We start from the raw sequence: 20,431 nt of genomic DNA on the forward strand, positions 1-20,431 counted from the left end.
CACACCGGCCTGCAGGCAGTTGCCATCCGCATTACTCTCCCCACTTTTACGTTTTCCTTTTGTACCATTTACACTCCATCGTCATCTGCCGTTACCAGGGCAGACGCGATGCAACTTATTGCTCAGCTACCTGCACCATTTTTGTTAACTGGAGACTTCAATGCCCACCATCCCCTTTGGGGCTCTCCAGCATCCTGCCCGAGGGGCTCCTTGTTAGCAGACCTTTTCAACCAGCTCGATCTTGTCTGCCTCAATACTGGCGCCCCTACTTTTCTTTCGGACACATCTCACACCTATTCCCATTTAGACCTCTCTATATGTACTCCCCAACTTGCACGCCGGTTTGAGTGGTATGCACTTTCTGATACATATTCGAGCGACCACTTCCCGTGTGTTATCCATCTCCTGCAGCATACCCCCTCTCCGTGCTTCTCTAATTGGACCATCTCCAAGGCAGACTGGGGGCTCTTCTCTTCCAGGGCGACCTTTCAGGATCAAACCTTTACAAGCTGCGATCGTCAGGTCGCTCACCTCATGGAAGTCATTCTCGCTGCTGCTGAATATTCCATCCCTCACCCTCCTTCTTCTCCACGTCGCGTACCGGTCCCCTGGTGGACCGCGGCATGTAGAGACGCTTTACGTGCTCGTCGACGTGCTTTACGCACATTTAAACACCACCCTACAGTGGCGAATTGTATCAATTATAAACGATTACGTGCTCAGTGTCGTCGTATTATCAAAGAAAGCAAGAAAGCCAGCTGGGCTGCTTTCACAAGCACCTTCAACAGTTTTACTCCTTCTTCTGTTGTCTGGGGTAGCCTGCGCCGGCTATCTGGCACTAAGGTCCACTCACCAGTTTCTGGCTTGAAGGTCGCGAATGACGTCCTTGTAGCCCCTGAGGCTGTCTCCAATGCCTTCGGCCGCTTTTTCGCAGAGGTTTCGAGCTCCGCTCATTACCACCCTGCCTTCCTCCCCCGCAAACAGGCAGAGGAGGCTAGGCCACCTAACTTCCGCTCCTCGAATTGTGAAAGTTATAATGCCCCATTCACCATGCGGGAACTCGAAAACGCACTTGGCCGATCACGGTCCTCTGCTCCAGGGCCAGATTCTATTCATATTCAGATGCTGAAGAACCTTTCTCCTGCGGGTAAAGGTTTTCTTCTTCGTACATACAATCGCATCTGGATTGAGGGACATGTTCCCGCATGCTGGCGCGAGTCTGTTGTTGTCCCGATTCCTAAGCCGGGGAAGGACAAGCACTATCCTTCCAGTTATCGACCTATCTCGCTTACCAGCTGTGTCTGTAAAGTGATGGAGCGAATGGTTAACTCTCGATTGGTTTGGCTGCTCGAGTCTCGACGCCTACTTACCAATGTACAATGTGGATTTCGTAGGCGCCGCTCTGCTGTTGACCATCTGGTTACCTTGTCGACCTTCATTATGAATAACTTCTTGCGGAAGCGCCCGACCGCGGCTGTGTTCTTTGATTTGGAGAAGGCTTACGACACCTGTTGGAAGGCGGGCATTCTCCGCACCATGCATACATGGGGCCTTCGCGGTCGTCTCCCTCTTTTTATTTGTTCCTTTTTAATGGATCGACAGTTCAGGGTACGTGTGGGTTCTGTCCTGTCCGACACCTTTCGCCAGGAGAATGGGGTGCCACAGGGCTCAGTCTTGAGCGTCGCTCTCTTCGCCATTGCGATCAATCCAATAATGGATTGCCTCCCAGCTGATGTATCAGGCTCCCTTTTCGTGGACGATTTTACCATCTATTGCAGCGCGCAGTGTACACGTGTCCTGGAGCGCTGTCTTCAGCGTTCTCTTGACCGTCTTTACTCCTGGAGTGTCGCCAATGGCTTCCGTTTTTCTGCCGAGAAGACGGTCTGTATTAACTTCTGGCGCTACAAAGAGTTTCTCCCACCGTCCTTACGACTCGGTCCCGTTGCTCTCCCAATCGTGGAGACAACCAAATTTTTAGGCCTTACATTTGACAGGACACTTAGCTGGTCTCCACATGTGTCATATTTGGCCGCCCGTTGTACCCGTTCTTTAAATGTCCTCCGTGTTCTCAGTGGTCTGTCGTGGGGAGCGGATCGAACCATCCTACTTCGTCTCTATCTGTCGATCGTCCGCTCCAAGCTGGATTATGGGAGCTTCGTATACTCCTCTGCACGGCCATCCATCTTACGCCGCCTCAACTCCATACAACATCGGGGTTTACGACTTGCGATCGGAGCATTTTATACCAGTCCCGTAGAGAGTCTTCATGCTGACGCTGGCGAATTGCCACTCACCTACCGGCGCGATATACTGCTTTGTCGGTATGCCTGTCGGCTACTGTCAATGCCCGACCATCCGTCTTATCGTTACTTTTTTGACGACTCTCTTGACCGTCAATACGGGTTGTATGTCTCTGCCCTGCTACCCCCTGGAGTTCGCTTTCGTCGCCTCCTTCAACACCTTAATTTTTCACTCCCTGCAACCTTTCGAGTGGGCGAGAGCCGCACGCCACCTTGGCTCCAGGCTCAGGTCCGCGTTCACCTTGACCTCAGCTCGCTCCCAAAAGAGGTCACCCCCGGTTCGGTCTACCACTCCCGTTTTTTGGAACTTCGTTCGAAGTTCATCGACATGACTTTCATTTATACAGATGGCTCTAAGACCAATGACAGGGTAGGGTGTTCCTTTATTGTCGAGGCACAAAGTTTCAAATACCGGCTCCATGGCCATTGTTCTGTCTTCACAGCTGAGCTCTTTGCCCTCTACCAGGCTGTTCTTTACATCTGCCGCCACCGACATTCTGCTTATGTCATCTGCTCAGATTCCCTGAGCGCCATCCACAGCCTCAGTGATCCGTACCCGGTTCACCCTTTCGTACACCGGATCCAACGCTCTCTTCAGCAGCTGGTGGACGTCGGTTCTCCAGTTAGCTTTATGTGGGTTCCTGGCCATGTCGGTATCCCTGGGAACGAAGCTGCAGATGCCGCGGCCAAGGCTGCGGTCCTCCAGCCTCGGACAGCTTTTTGTTGCGTCCCTTCGTCCGATTTAAGCAGGGTGATTTGTCGGCGCATCTTATCTCTGTGGCATGCCGATTGGGCTGCACTTACCGACAACAAGCTTCGGGCCTTAAAACCTCTTCCCGTGGCTTGGACGTCCTCCTCACGCCCTTCTCGGCGGGAGGAGGTCGTTTTAGCCCGGTTAAGAATTGGACACTGCCGGTTCAGCCATCGCCATCTGCTGACGGCTGCGCCGGCGCCGTTCTGCCCATGTGGGCACTTGCTGACGGTTACACACATTTTAATGTCCTGTCCAGATCTTAACACACTGCGCCTCGATCTTAACCTGCCAAATACTTTCGATGCCATTTTAGCGGATGACCCACGAGCAGCTGCTCGTGTTCTTCTTTTTATCAATTTGACAAACCTCGCTAAGGACATTTGATGATGCTGTTTTTTAATCCTATGCCTGTCAGTCTGTCTTTTATCGTGTTTTCCCTTTTAGTTGTTGTGGTCAACTTGTGCCTCGCGGTGTATTCTTAGAGTAGTCAGGGCGCTAATGACCATTGAAGTTGTGCGCCCTAAAACCACAAAAAAAAAAAAAAAAAAAAAAGAAAAAAACCCAATGCTAAAGTATCCAACTATTTTTCTCCTAATCATACAGTTTGGGGAAAAGCAGTGAGAATAATTACTTTTGGAAATCTTCTATCAGACAAAGCCTGTTATAACAATAAACTATTTTGCTTAATAAAATGGCCGCCAGCCCAAATCGGGCACAGTGTCTACACAAAAAGATGAAGTGATTTTCGACACTGAATAAATAACAACTTTCACTTACTGCGGTCACTTGGCAGTAAGTACTATTAATCCCACTTCCTCTTATGGAATTTATCACTATACTTCAGTAATTATTTAAAGAAGACACACACATGTTCCAACAAGGATACAAAAAAAAATTAAACTTATACCTATCATTCGTATGACCAAAACTATTATTTAACATGACTAAATTTCATTTCATTACGACTGTTATTTGTTAACGTTTTACTAAAACCTGTATTTGTCTGGCTTTCTTTGACACAGAGAAGCAACATGACCAATTACTGTTACGATTGTTGCAGTTAAACACTTATGTTACTTTACTTTCACAAATACTATTGAAAACTTATCCACATGGTCACGCAAAGTGGTGGCCTTTAAATTGATACGTGCAAACTTTAGTATTTAATGATTATTATCAGAATTTACTACCAAAACAGTAAAATTGCCTGTTATTTACTATTATTCAAGCTTCAATAAACATCAGGATACTCAGAATAAATTCTTTTAGGTAGGGACCCTATTGAGGTAAATGAGATAGGAAAATGACTGTTAAACACAAGAGGTACATTTAACACTTAAATTCCACTGATTGAAGATGGATGGTTCATACTGTGATACACTTCTAAATAAAGTACTTTGCCTGTTGCTGATGTCGAAGGTGGCGTGAGGTGGTGCTGCATAGTAACCTTGCACATATACGGCTCTTGATGTACATACTCAGTCTTCTTGGTGGCGACGATAAAATAGAAAATTTATGAGCTATTAATTTATTACCGTACAGTGCCAATCGTGTAGAACATGTCAGACTTGCAGTTAAATTTTGGGATTCTAGTGCTTGACCAACATAATGCGTGTTTACTACTTGCTGTGCAGCTACCGACTGTATCAGCCACTTGCGCGCCCCACCACCTTTTCCATTACACCACAGAATCGAGTTCCACTCTACCTATGATCACTACACCTTTTGAATGCACACTTCTGTTTACAAAAACCCTAAGTATGAACCATCTACAGTAGAATGACAACATATACATACAAAATTGACCTAATTAATTACAGTTGAGCTTGAAATATTACATAATTATTTACGAAATATATTTTTAATACATTTATCCACCTATGTGAAAGAGGTTATTTTAAATAGATAAACTACACTTAACAAAAGCTCACTCTCGTTATAGTATTTATAGTATTTTCTTAATTTTTCAGAATTATTATGGGACAAAAAAATATTTTTTAATATACAGATTAATTGCAGTATTATATTTACAATAGCATTACAGTTTCTTCCATACATTTGTCATGATCCACATATTTACTTCAGATTTATAAAGATTTTTTTCATAATTAAAGTGAACAGTGACGTGTAAAAATATACTCGTGGAATAAGAAATTTGTACACCCTTTCAGAAGTTTCCAAATCACTTAAGATTTATTGTTGCGACAGTGCATATGGAGTACATGTAATTACTAAATTTACAGGTTGGTAGCAGAAGTGTACTGAGGTATCAGATACTGGCCCATGCCAAAATGTCCATTTTAGTATGTGCTGCAGCCCCCACATGTGGCAATGCAGATACTGACTTTGGCACCCAGTCTATTGTACAGATGGTGTATATTGTACTGGGATTCTTTATGCTACACTTGCCAGACCTGTTACTGTAGTTCTATAAGAGCTGTTGAGACAGGAAATGACTCTTGCTATTTGACAACAATTGTCTCCTGCTCAGCTCCATTGGGGACAAGTGTGGAGAAAGTGCTGGCCAGAGAAGTCTGCATGTCTTGCAGAACATGTTGAGTTCCACGGGCACTGTGTCGGCTAGTGTTACCCTGTTGGGATGACACACTAATTTCCAGCTGCAAGAATGGCAAAACAACTGGGCTAACAACATTTTGCCCATACAGAGCAATGGTTCATGTCCCTTTCAGAAATGCAAAGATAAATGAGAGTTGTAGCCTATCGCAACCCCGACCATTAGGCCAGTGTTGAGACCAGTGTGCCTTGAATGAAATGACTTTGAGACATCACTCACCAGTACATGTCATACATGCAAATGAGCATCACTTGCTCACAGGCAGAATCTGCTTTCATTGTTGAAGTCTATGACGCGCCATTCTGTCTTCCAAATGATCCTCTGATGGCATGAACTGTGCAAGTTGACGCTGTGACGTGGGTGGAAGATAGGCTAGCCCCACTACTAATAACCAGTTTTCAACAGTTCATGTTGGCATGTGTTGGCTCGCAAGCCCTCTTACCTGTGGTGTGGTAGCTGTAAGACCTGCCACTGTTGCCCTTACCATATGTCTGTCTAGACAGATGTCTGTGTTGTGTGTAGGTCCAGGATGTCTTTCATGTGAGCGACAATCCGAGTGAGGTGATGCAATGGTCAGTGTACTGGACTCACATTCAGGAGATGATGGTTCAAACCTGCATCCAGCCATCCTGATTTAGGTTTTCCGTGATTGCCCTAAAACACTTCAGGTAAATGTTGGGATGGTTCCTCTGATTGGGTATGGCTGATTTTCTTCCCCATCATTGGCTAATCCAGTGGGACCAATGACCTCATTGTTCCGTCCCTTCCCCCAACCAACCAACCAACCATGCAATGGGTGTGACAATATTCATATGACCGCTGACAAGAGTGTCGTTGCACAACTGACACAACACATCCAGGCAGTCTCATTTCGTGAAATGGACACACAAAGGCTCTGCAGTTAAATGTGCTTGACAAGTAAACTTACTGCACTTCATAGAAACCTTAATCAAGGAGTTGCCTTGATTTTCCTTCCACACACACAGTAATGCCCATTCATCATCTTCACTGGTTTGTCAATGACAACTTCTGAAGGGAGTTACCTTCTAAAAAAAAATTAGGACATTGGTCCTCAGTGATATGATTTTCTATTTATTTTGCAAAGAGTTCATTTGTCAATGCAAATGCTAAATTCTTCAGGAAATTACATCAAATTTTTACGGTTCCTTTTGGTTTTGAAAGTGGATACAAAATTCTCCAATTTATCCCGGATAGGTTTAGCATACTATATAATAACACCATAGGCCAACCCTTTCTGATTTTGGAAACAGAATAACCTGTAATCATTTTATCTACGGTATCCACTACTCCTTCAGTGTGAATGTAATCAATAATGATAATTGGCTTCCCTGTTTTGGGGTCGATATAATCTATATCATACATTGTGGATGGGAGTGTCAGCGAACAATTGATTTTCGTTGGGTACAAATAAGAAATTTATTAGCTTGGAAGCAAAATTTTGAAACTCCATAAGTTGGTCTCTTAGATGCAAAATTCAAGAGGTATCTCCCTTTCCTCCTTGTGTAGAGTGCCTAGAATTGTCAATTTTTTCTCAAACGTATCATCCACTACTGGCAGCTTGTGTACCAATTGTTAATGACATTTCTGTGTGTACCTTTGATGTCACTGACAAGCCTTCCTACAATTGTTGTTGGGCTGTTAGATACTAGAAATAGTCCATCTAGCTGCTTTCCTACATATACTTCAATATTACTGGTATAAAACTTTTTTCAGTCACTCATGGCACATATTTTAATTGAATATTTTGTGGGTTTGTGTGGTGTATATATAGGGTCCAGGAGTAGCAGCCTCTAAACAGAGTCAACATTTCATGGACTGTAACATAATCAGCAGGATTATAGAATCACTTCAGGTTTCTGTCAGAAAATGTCCACATTCCTTTGCAGTCAATTATGCTGTCAAGTTTTTTCCTTTCATTTGGAGTGGAAATGTCATCAAATCTCATACAATGTATTACAAGAAGAAATGTCTCGTAGCTCATTATGGCATTCAGGATATTCATATGTGTACTGCCTGACTCGCGAAATTCTTTTGCATTTACATGCTGACCTTTCTCTATACTTGTCAAATGCAAAATGCCAAATATTGGCATAATTTCATGACTATCCATGGCTATACAATCTCTTGTACATTTTTACTTTTTTTCAAGGTTGTCAGTATATTTGGTAGTAAGGGATACTATCATATCTGCAATATTAGTGCCAAAAAGCTTGAAAAACACAAAAATTTCATTAGAGAAATCTTTTTAATAGCTTGTGAGACTGGGTGGTAAAAAAAAAAAAATTCTCTCACCAGAACAGGTGCATTTTCAGAGAAGTATCTGTTCCAGGTATTAGTTATTAAGAACCAAATATGGGGTAATGCAACTGTTGTTCAACTTCAGTATTTGAAATGACTACAGCCTTGTACCTGTACTGTTTGGCTGATCCGTGTGGAGGAGATGTGATAATGTAGCCTTGTTCTCCTTATTATTTGAGATCATAGTGTCAGTGGAGTTATTGGCTCTGAACAATGATAATTTCTGTTAAACTTTGTACCCCTCCATAATTCTGGAGGGTTGCCGTTTGGTATCTTGCAGAAGTGAAGGTACGGAAAGCCACCTAAGATGCACATCATAGATATAAGACAGACCATTAGGACTTGACAACTCTGTCAAATATGCATAAGTTCAGATCTCACTGGTTGCAAGTTTGCACATACCATCTTGTGTTGAATGAACTGGTACTGCATAGGATGAAAAAATAAGACTTAGTGGCAGTGCATTATTAACTATGCTTGTAGAAGTGTTAGATTGGGTCAGCTGGCAGCATATGATGTTTTTCTAGTGGAAATTACTTTGTTATATGATTGATTCTCATTTAACTTCAGTAATAAACCCGTTGTTATTTCCACTGTGTGTTAGTGTGCATATGAAAGGTTTCCAATATCTGGAGAGAGGGGTCATGATAGAGACCAGGCAGTATCAGTACTTGATATCGTCTGCTTGGGATAAGCCAAGAATCCTGGCATTCTTGCAAGGTTCATAATTGAGACAATTCACGTGCTTGAAAAACAAGAGAAAAATTATTCCAGTAAACGTGTTGATTGGCAATCCCTCAGTACAGGTATGGAGACCCTACTTTCCACCACTTGTATGTGAAGTGGACCATCTCCTCTCCACTACTGTGGCCAATATAATAAGAGATCCAGAGTTGTGGCAATCTGCTGGGGCAATGTAGAAGTAGAGGCTGGCTATAAATGACAAGGAGTTGGGGCCCCAATGGTCAGATCGAAAACTTGCCCTGAATAAAAAATATGGGTTTTTAAGGGATAGTGGCAGCACACTAATTCTCCTTATCTGTAGTTCGCCAACCAATCCACTCATACCACATGCAATGTGCATTGTGGCTTCGCACTTCCCTGGTGTCTCGGGCTAGCAACTTTGTATCGTTTCTCTTCTCCTATTGTGTAGGTTGTGACGATCTGGCCATTAAATTAACTCCAAGTTTTGTAGCAACGAATGCTGAAGGTCACTGCACTTCGTATTACGACTAGCAACAACCATGTTCTATGTCACCTGGCACTACCCTGAGGCAACTCATGAGTGGGGAGTGATGTTGCAGCACTGTTCCCCTTTCTCATCAGATTCTAACCTGTGTAAACAAACTAAATTGCAGTTAGCATAGGCAGCAGGCTTGATACTTGCCCATAATAAGACATTTTATGTGTTTGTGGGTGGGTGTGTGGGCAGCCATCTTCTAAAGTGACACTGTTCAGCAGCATTTAGGCAGTGGATGGAGCTGCCATTTAATTTTCTGAACTGAAGATTCTACCCTGGGACTGTTAGTGCCTGCTATTTGGAGGCAATACTATCTACCTCTGGTATTCTAAATACTGTCACTCTGCCTGCTATCTGCTTTGTGTCTGATTTCCTATCCTCTAGTTCCAAAGCTGACTTCCAATAGCCTTCAGCTTAACAATGTACCAGTCGATATGTTCTCAATATATGACATACAGTAATTTTTATAGTATTCTCCTGAATTGTAATACAGATTCCAAATCTGTTGCATAGAGGTGAACCTTTATCTTTCGGGATTCTGTAGTTCAGCACATAAAGTTTTGTGGCGGCGTTCGTAGCGACAAACAATTCGCTGTAGAAACGGCTTACGAAGTCACCGCCACACTTTTAATAGCGGGCCGACCGGTCCGCTGGAACAGTGAACAGAAAGATGTAAACCCAAACACTCTGATTAAATAAAAGTCGGTACTTATCTTTATTAACGAAGATACAGAAACACAGTAGTGAACTCCGTGTCTACAGAAATCTGTCTAGTGCGAGTCGGAGCGGCTAGGTCAGCGTCGGCTGACGACAAACAACTACTCTGCTGCGATGAACACACAACTGACTAGCAAGTACACAATTCGGTGGCGTGTATACAACTGAGCGGCGAATACAGAACTGTCCTAGCGCTCGCGACTCCAGCGCTTAAGAAACCAGAAGCCAGCAGTGGCGCGCACAGACCTGTGGCGATTTCCTGTCTCGCTGGCGCTGCTTATGCGGACGGCGTCCGGACTTTGATGCTGCCAACCTTTTGGCAGCGGGCTCGGGTGGCATTACTGGCTAGGATATAACACTCCTCCCCCCCAAATCGCCGCACCGTCGTTGAATAATGACGTGGCGAGCGTCGACGGCGGGGGAGGGGTCTGGTTGCAGGCGTAGCAGAAGAGACCGGGGCGGAGACTGTTGTCGGTGGCAGTCCCCGGTCCGCACCCCTGCATTGGCTGCGCGGGGCCTCGGGAAACACCGACCGAAAACCGAGGTCAGGGTGCACGCCTGTGACCACGGGCGCAGCTTCTGGTACTGGACGCGACGGGGTGTCGGGACCCACGAAGAGAGGCAGCGTCTCCTGACGCTGCGTCGACGGCTGCTGAGTGGGCGCCGGACAAGGTGCTGTGGTGTTAGACTCCTTGGGGGTGCCCAAGGAAAGCGGCTGCAGGATGGGCTGCACAGCCACTGCTTGGGAAGGCGGCCCAATTGAGGGGTCGACGTCCATCAGCTCCGAAGGCGGTGGCGACTGAAGAGGGACCGCAGGCGCCGGAGCGAGCACCGGGGGCGCTCCCGGATGAAGCTGCGCGGAAGGCATCAACGGGACGGGCTGTCGGCGTGGTAGTGGCGACGGCTGCTGCTGCTGCCCTGGGGGCGGCAGCGAAGTCGGAAGGCGCGGCTGGAACCCGCCGCGGACCAAATCTGTGGACAAAGAACGAGCGGCAGAATCCGGGCGGCCAGCGCGGCGCAACTGGTTCTGATGCCTCCTGTGCACCCCAGTAGCACCTTGAACAGAATAAAAACCGCGACCCTGGACACTTATCACGGTACCACGTTCCCAACGACGGCGACCGTGATAAACTCTGAAAAAAAGGCGTCGTTGCGCTGAAAACGCGTGTGATGCTCAGAAGCGGCGGGTCGATCCGGGGGGTGCAACAACTGTAGTAGGGTGCGATGACGACGGCCGTGGAGAAGCTCCGCAGGCGAAGGGCCGTCGCGTCGCGTGGCGTGGTCCGGTACGACGACAGGAACGTGATGAGGGCCTGCTGACGAGAGTGCGTAGCACGAAGGCGGTCCATATGATCCTTGAATGTGCGTACAAAACGTTCCGCTGCACCATTTGATTGAGGGTGGAACGGCGGAGTAAGAACGTGGCGAATGCCATTGGCAGAACAAAAACTTTCAAATTCAGCAGAGGTAAATTGTGGACCATTGTCAGACACTAAAACTTCTGGAAGACCCTCAATACAAAAAATTGAAGTCAACGCCCGTATAGTTTGTGCAGACGTTGTAGACTGCATGGGCACAACAAACGGAAAATTACTAAATGCATCTATCACGATGAGCCAACGAGAATTCCAATATGGACCAGCGAAATCAATATGTACTCGCTGCCAGGGACCGGCAGGGCGTGCCCACTCAAAATAGCGTTGAGGCGGAGCAGCTTGGTGTTCGGCACACGTCGAACAATCTGTAGACATCTGCGTAATCTGCTTATCAATGCCGATCCATGTACAATGACGGCAGGCAAGCTGCTTGGTGCGGGCCACTCCCCAATGACCTTGATGCAACAAGTCGAGGACCTTGGATTGGAGCACTTGGGGAACCACTACACGAAGCTGGTCATTCTCGGTGCGTAACAGCAAAACTCCGTGCGAAACAGACAACAGATGACGTTGCGGATAATAGCGACGAACCACAGGATCCGATATGTCGTTTGCCTTGGACGGCCAACCACGTTGAACAAAACGTCATAGTAAACTCAGATGAGTATCCGTAGCTGTCTCACGTGCCACCTGACGATAATCAATCGGAAAATCCCGGAGGGATTGATGCTCATCGTCGTCAATCTGATGGCAAGAGTCGTCAGAGGAATCAAAGACATCATCCGCAGCAATCATCAATCTAGAAAGCGCGTCAGCGTTTGCATGCTGAGCTGTAGGGCGATACAGTATCTCATACTAGTATTGTGATAACAAAAGAGCCCAACGTTGTAGTCTCTGAGCTGTCCACTGAGGAACTGGTTTAGACGGATGAAACAGTGACGTCAGGGGCTTGTGATCTGTTACTAAATAGAATGGTCTACCATAGAGGTAGTGATGGAATTTTGTGACACCGAACACAATAGCCAACGCTTCCTTGTCCAATTGGCTATAATTACACTGAGCTTTGTTTAGCAATTTAGATGCGAACGTAATAGGACGTTCGGTGTTACCGACTCGGTGAGGCAACACAGCACCGAGGCCGAAAGAAGAGGCATCACAAGCTAACACCAGAGGCTTGTTAGGGTCGTAATGGACCAGACAACGATCATTCAATAAAGCCTCCTTAAGCTGCTGAAAGGCTGATTGGCAATCAGCTGACCACACAAACGGAACATTCTTACGGCGGAGACGATGCAACGGTGCAGCAATCTGTGAGGCATTAGGTATAAACCTAATATAATATGTCAATTTGCCAAGAACTGCTTGCAATTCCTGCAGATTGCGAGGGGCGGGCAAATCACGAATAGCTGCTAAATGTGACTGGGAGGGATGAATGCCTTTAGCATTAATAACATGTCCCAGATACTCCATCTCCGTAAGGAAAAATGAACATTTATCGATGTTGCAACGTAGGCCTGCCTGAGACAACACTGTAAACAGACACTCCAAATTACGGAAATGTTCAGCAGGCGTCCGACCGGACACAACAATATCGTCTAAATAGTTGCAACACGATGGCACATTAGCCAGAAGTTGTGACAAAAAACGCTGAAAAACGTTGAAAAACAGCTGGAGCTGACGCACAACCACTTCACGGAGATCAATTTTGGAAAAGAAACGAGCTTCCCCTAACTTATCCATCAGCTCGTCCGGTCTAGGCAAAGGAAAGAACTAAGGGAGAAGCCCACTGGCTCGCTGAAACGGGTTGAATAATACCGTTGTTTTGCCAACGACGAAGTTCGTCTGCTACAGGTGCCCGGAGGGCGTGAGGCACTGGACGAGCACGAACGAGCACGAAAAAATCGAGGCTGAGTATTATCTTAAAATCGAGGCTGAGCATTATCTTTTAACGTAATATGAGCGGCAAAGTTCGCAGCACAACCTAGTTCGTCTTTAAATATGTCACTGTATTGTTTACACAAATCGGTTATGCTGTCTTGAGGAACAACAACAGAATTAATTTGCAACACATTGTCTTGGATAGACAGGCCAAACAAGTCAAAACAGTCTAATCCGAAAATGTTTACACTGTCTGTAGCGCGGAGCACTGTGAATGAAACTGTTTTTGTATTGCCACGGAATGTGGCTGCCACGCTACATACACCTAACACAGGAATTTATTCTCCACTATAAGTAGCCAAAGAATGTTTTGCCGCTGAAAGTTTAGGGCGGCCGATAGCCGCATACGTAGCACTATTTATGAGAGTCACAGACGCACCAGTGTCTAATTGAAAATTGAAGGTCTTATCCTGGATGCGTAGCTTCACAAATAGTTTATTACACTGTCTCTGGATCGGTGCAGTGGAGGCGGAAGACACAAAATCAGCGCGTTTAGTGCGTGTTCGCTGCTTACGACAACTCGTGGGTTGGGCGGGTGGAACAACTACTCCCGCTTCACTTGCAGTCTGTACATTACTTTTTACAGCGTTTGAATTACGCCTGGGTCGCATAGCAGAGGGCTGGGTGTGTGGCTTATTGCGAACAAGTTTATTACCCACACGAACCGTGGAAGAGTCTTTAAACGCGACATTCTGGGCGGGCTGGCTTTGAAGAACATGAATATCCATGGACTGGGCAGCACTAGAATTGTTCTTGCGTTTACGCAAACAAACAGTCTGGATGTGTCCTTTCCTTTGACAAAAGTGACAAACCGCGTTTCTCAACGGGCAACGTTCACGAGGATGAGCAAGAACACACTTAGGGCAAGACTTAACTCTATCATTTTGCACACGCGGCTGACGAATGTGTTTAACATGACGCGGCCGGCTAGTGTTTACAGTCTGACTCTGCCGGTGGGGCCGCGGGCGTGACATACCTTGCTTAGCACAGGCAATTTGAGAAATACATGGCTGATCTAACTCACACTCAGCATAGTCAAAAGTATCTTGGGCTTCAATGATGTTCATCACAGTCTCTAATGACGGGTCAGGCAACTTTAAGATAGCAGCACGAATACGACAATCTGCAATGTTTTGAGTAATAGCGTCTCGTAACATGACATCACTGTAGGAAGCTCCACACACACAATTAAATCGGCACTGACGGGTGAGGCCCCGTAAATCTGTTAACCACTGTTTATTAGATTGATGTGGCAGTTTCTTTAATCTGAAGAACTTGAATCTGGCTGCTGCCACATGAACTCGCGACTCGAAATACTCAGCAAGTTTGTTAACAACAACGTCATAGTCTAAAGCTTCTGGCTTGGATTCCGGGAACAACTTACAAAGCAGTCGATAGACTTCCACGCCTGCAGTGGAAATTAAATAAAGCTGCCGCTCAGTACCCGTGATTTTGTAGACTGTCATGTGCGCCTGCAACTGCGCGAAATATTCTCGCCATTCTTCTCTTGATGCATCAAAAGCACGGAAAGGTGGTGCTGCCTGTGCTTGTTCCTTTTGTGTTGGAGGATTAGCCACTTGTTTGGCGATTGCTTCCACCAGACTTTGTATTTGCTGACTCTGTAACAAGATCAACTGTTGTAATTCGGCAGACATAGTGAACACAAATTAAACCAGCCCCCAAAATTTTATCGCTATAATTAGTATAACCAGAAACAAGTTGAACCAGCCCTGCACACGAGTTCGGAAGCCCTCGTCGCCAGTTTTGTGGCGGCGTTCGTAGCGACAAACAATTCGCTGTAGAAACGGCTTACGAAGTCACCGCCACACTTTTAATAGTGGGCCGACCGGTCCGCTGGAACAGTGAACAGAAAGATGAAAACCCAAACACTCTGATTAAATAAAAGTCGGTACTTATCTTTATTAACGAAGATACAGAAACACAGTAGTGAACTCCGTGTCTACAGAAATCTGTCTAGTTCGAGTCGGAGCGGCTAGGTCAGCGTCGGCTGACGACCAACAACAACTCTGCTGCGATGAACACACAACTGACTAGCAAGTACACAATTCGGTGGCGAGTATACAACTGAGCGGCGAATACAGAACTGTCCTAGCGCTCGCGACTCCAGCGCTTAAGAAACCAGAAGCCAGCGGTGGCGCGCGCAGACTTGCGGCGATTTCCTGTATCGCTGGCGCTGCTTATGCGGACGGCGTCCGGACTTTGATGCTGCCAACCTTTTGGCAGCGGGCTCAGGTGGCATTACTGGCTAGGATATAACATCAAGTATGTCATTAATGACTCCAGTAGAGTAACCCTTAGTGTGTTTGCATAGAATGTACTTCAAGGACTGGACTATTCATCATGAAAATAGGCATGATTTAATCCTTACATCCTGCCTTGCTCAGCCAGTTAGACTAAAGTTTTACCTCAGTAATGCAGTTTATTAATGTTAGGCCACTCTTTTGATTAGTTATGAAGAACATGGTACAGAAACTTCTTAATTTCAGTCCATTACATAGCACGATACCTTTATCTGTGAAATAGCTCTGCAACAACTTTCACAGATGTGACATTGAACAAAAAGCCTCTGGTCTTGGTTAAAAAATTGTTGTATTTCTATCAACACATACCTGAATACTTTTTACACCAATATTTTATGTCACAGCTACAAAAATTGTTGCACATTCTTTGACAGCCTTGATTGAAGTCAGAATGAAGCTGCTAGTCATACCTGTATAGTAATTGCAATTATCTGTGGTTCCTTATACAGTGTGTGAAGCGTGGCAATCTGAACACTGGAGTGGGGTAACGCAGTGCTAGTGATGCTCAGAAGTATGATGCACTGTTGCTTTGGACATGCATGCCTGTCCGAAGGAACATTGGACTGTACTTCTTAACAACACAGAGCATGTCTCTCCCCTGACACCAGGTAAGTGACATTTGAATCAAAATGTGCATTTCAATCACAATATTTCACCCATACAGGAGTGTACCTAGTGAATGTAAGAGTGAGAGTTGAAGACACATGGTTGACAATCAGTGGAAGTCTGGGTTGGCCCATGAATTGTGCTTCGATAGCATAATGGTAAGACTACCTTGTGCAATAAGGAGAAATCTGGCTGAGAGTCCTGGTCCAGCAGAAATTTTCGTGATTGTCATTCCATTATACAACTGATGGCTGTTGATATTTGACACAGTGAAAACATTTCATGAACATCACATGCCAGCCTACTGGTATGCCCTCCAGTGGTAAATGTGAGAAATCTATGAGGGTCCCAGGTTGGCATTTAATTTTGGATGGATTTGCAAAGTGTTGCACTGCATGGCAAAGGAATTCGATGCCTCCGCCAATACGTTGCATCCTTTTAGTGCCGGTTCTTTCTCTACCTCCCTTTCTCGTGACGTTGGAATCCCAAAATATAAAAAAGTTACAGTCTGCCTGAATCTGAAGAACTTTCAACCTGATGACATTCCGATCTCGCCTGTACCCCCTTCAAAGAATCCTAGTTCAGTTCATGATCTAGATGGAGTGAGAAACATCAGTCAATCTGTTCCGATATCTTTTCCCAAAACACAGTTTTCAAACCATTTTCTTGTTGTGGGCTTCAGTGCAAATACGTGTTTGATGCAGCTGCTCTTAATAACACAAAAATTCCATTTACACTCAGCTCTGTTTTTGCACCACTGAAATTCAATACTGCTTGGTGTTAATTTTAAAGATCTTCTCCTACAACTGTGTGTGTGTGACAGCTTATGTCCTCGGTATGTCTGGGCCAAGCTAATTAGCACTGAATTTTTCTCCTTCCCACAATTCAAACGTCAATTACTTTTTGTGATTGAAATAGTGAGGTTTCTCATCTTGACACATGATATTGCTGAACACCACTTCATGCAAAACAGCAAGACCTCACCTAAAAAAATAATAAAAGGGTGAATGACTTTGCGGGTTCTGTACAAAGTCAGATTAAAGAAAGATTCAGAAGCATGCTGCAAGATATTTTACCCATAGGTTTGAACAACATGTGAGTATTATGGAGATCGGGAAGTTAAATGAGACTCCCTGGAAGAAAGGGAACTTTCTTTTTTAGGAGCACTGTTGAAAAAATTTAGAGAACCACTATTTGAAGCTGACTGCACAACGATCCTACTGTTGGCAACGTACATTTCACATAAGATAGAGAGAAATTAGGGCTTGAATGGAGCAATTCAGATAATTGTTTTCCCCTTGCTCTGTTTCCAAGTTGAACAGAAATAGTTACGACTACTAGAGTTACGGGATACTTTCAACCATGCGCTACACCGTGGCTTGCAGAGTATGTATGTAGGTGTAGATGTATACAAAATGAAACAACGTGTATCAGATACCATCCCCATATATCATCATGATGTAAAAAGTGATTGCTACAAAGTCTGCTCTGTTTAACCTGTCTAGTGGCTAATGGTGCTTCCTCTGGATTACAGGGTCCTGGGTTTGATTCCTGGGCCGGTTGGGTATTTTCTCCACATGTGGACTGTGTTTGTATAGTTTTCATCATTTCATCATCATTCATGAAAGTGGTGAGATTGGATTGAGTAAATTTAAGGATTTGTACAGGCACTGATAACTGCCCAGTTGATCACAACACAAACAAATCATCATCATCATGTGTTCTACACTGACTGTTGACTCAACTATCACCTGTGTCATCATCTTTGTAATTGTTGTCATTGGTGTTGCTGCTTTTGTTGTTGTGAGGTACTGTCACCCATAGGATTATTTCCTCATCCTGCAGATCCAATATCGACAATTTTTTTCTACTCATAGCCATTTCTACTGAAGCTACTGCCATAATTGTTGTCATTGTGCATTTTTGGCATCTGAGGCTACTGATCTCTGAATCGTACTCATTTAGAAATCTTTGTCTTTGATTTCCAGTTACTTGGTCTGTATGGCTGTGGCAACACCTCTAGCTTCCATCAGTGACAGAAGAATCACGATCAAAAATTCAAGTTGTAATACTCCAGTTTTAGTAGAAACCTTTGAAATGCTTAAATATTACCTTTGCAATAGCTTGCTTGTATAATGTGCCTTAACTGTAGGTGAGACATTCAAAAATTTACTTACAAGGTACATGCACCGACATACAAATTTCTGCCCATGAGCCTAAGATGCGTGAGCCTATTTTGAAAATTGCTCTTGTTACACATTAACAGCCTTTGTGAAGTGTCACACTATCTTTGTGTGCAGCCCATAAATGAGCAGCAGCAGGCTGACAATGTGACAGCAGTGCAGCAGAAAGTGACAAATGTAAGCTGTCCTAATTTTAATCTGACCATAATTGAGATATCTTGTCACAAAACACAGTTTCCAGATTTTGTCCATGTTGTCTTCAGTCGAAAGTATGGTTTGATGCAGGTTTCTTTAACAACACGCAGATACCGTTTACTGTGAGCTTTATTTTTGAACCGCTGAAATTGATTAGGGCTTCTTGTTCACTTAAATAATCTACCCTTAAAATTGTGTGTTGGGTAAGGAGTGCAATAGTGAGAAAAGTTGCTGCTAACTTAGGTCATTGCCACATGTAGTTCAAAGTAATTCACATTCAACCTAATTCACATTCAACCTTTCCTCCTCCCTCACAATTGTTCTCTTAAATTTCATTATTGGTTGTAATTGATTTGGCCAGAATCCATCTTTGTCGCACCTACCATATGCAATATCACTAAAAGAGCGAAACTAGTTATTCATTATCTCTGCCCTCTGTCCTCACTGTTGCCAATTACCACTTGGCTTGTCACTGTTGGGAGAGACTTTCTCTCGAATGATTATTTCCTGGGGTCATGAATGTAACCTTAACAATCTTATCATTATATGCCACTGATCTCTGCTAGTAATGGCTGTTTTTGCTGAACTTAACTGACATAATTGCTTTTATTCCTTTGTGGGGGTACAAGAGCCAATGCGTGTGGCAGTTAGATGGTATATAAATATCATAACCGAGTGAAATTCAGTTATTTGGTCTGTATGGCTGAAGCAAGACATTTGAGTGCCCTCCATAGCTACTCGATGTTATCAGTCAGGAAACAAATTTAACAAATTCTGGTTCTTGTAGAAGGGTATGGAATGCTTAAATATCACCCATGCAATGGTATTCTGATATCATGTGTCTTAGACTTACAAGTAACTTAGTCAAATATGTGATAACCAGTTGTGCAGGACTACATGGATTGTCAGTAACTATTATTTCTTTGGAACCATGTATCTGAGGAAATGGGCAAGACTTCTAAAAATTCAGATTGTTGGAAATTTCTGAGTGTGATGTTGTTTGGTATCAGCTTACACTGGTTGTAATCAGTAGGTCAAAAGTAACACATGACAGGATATATAAGGAAGAGGCCACATGCTGATACACAATTCCACATCTGAGGAGCTGCACATCAACCTTAATATTGTGACAGGTAGGGCACAAGAGCCATTGAAGTCTTTTACCTGCAAGTTTTTTGTGATCTATCAAATTGTGCGACGAATATTTTGCCTCTGAAAATGATCGTACTCAGAGGAGCTCGTCGTAATGTTGGGAGTCGTGTTGTTCATTACAGCACCCATCATTGCTTGCTACCACTGTACTATCCTCTGTTGATGACCAGAATTTTGTTCCACCTCTATCAATTGAACTAGAAGAATGTTGATTAAATTGGGTTCTGAGTCTGATGGCATGGGGGGATCTGGCACCCCTGGCATCATCATGGGGTAGAATTCTCCTGAGGTCACTCCTTTTACTACTCTTTAAAGTAATTAAAGTACTGGAGCATTAGAGGACTTACTTGCTGCAGCAGTAGGATCTGACAAGGAACCAGCAGCTGTGGGACCTGTTGTCCATATCTCATTCATCTATTGGCATTTGTCAGGTTACTGTGCAACCTAATGCTTTTGTTCATAGTAACAAAATTGTAAAGCGAAAATAAGCAAATAAAATGTAAGTGTTCTCCAGTGGTTTTATAGTAACAACCTACATACTGAGACTCTATGAAGTGCTGTTAGTTTTTGGGGAATACTGAGTGGGCTGTGGCATGAATCGCAGTTCAGATTGACGAGTGAAGCATGCAGGATAATTGGTGAGGTTATGCAAAACCACTTTGCCATCTTATTAACTATAGTGGTTAGCACATCTGCCTAATGAGCAGGGGCCTTGGGTTCAGATCCTGCCTTTCACAATTAATTTTCATTCTTTT

The 20,431-nt window shown here is 44.4% G+C and overlaps 1 protein-coding gene across 1 annotated transcript in view; it reads right to left on the reverse strand.

Moving 5' to 3' along the window:
• LOC126428013 (uncharacterized) overlaps positions 1-20,090 on the reverse strand; it is a 127,787-nt gene extending 107,697 nt beyond the window's left edge. The window contains exons 1-2 of the mRNA XM_050089895.1: positions 20,024-20,090; positions 10,462-10,877 (exon numbers count right to left, since the gene is read on the reverse strand). Coding sequence (XP_049945852.1) covers positions 10,462-10,877; positions 20,024-20,090 — 483 coding nt within the window. The remainder of the gene's footprint in view (positions 1-10,461; positions 10,878-20,023) is intronic.
• Between the last annotated feature and the right edge of the window lie 341 nt (positions 20,091-20,431).

This window comes from Schistocerca serialis, chromosome 12 (genome assembly GCF_023864345.2).
Source record: "Schistocerca serialis cubense isolate TAMUIC-IGC-003099 chromosome 12, iqSchSeri2.2, whole genome shotgun sequence".
NCBI classification, from domain to species: Eukaryota; Metazoa; Arthropoda; class Insecta; order Orthoptera; family Acrididae; genus Schistocerca; species Schistocerca serialis.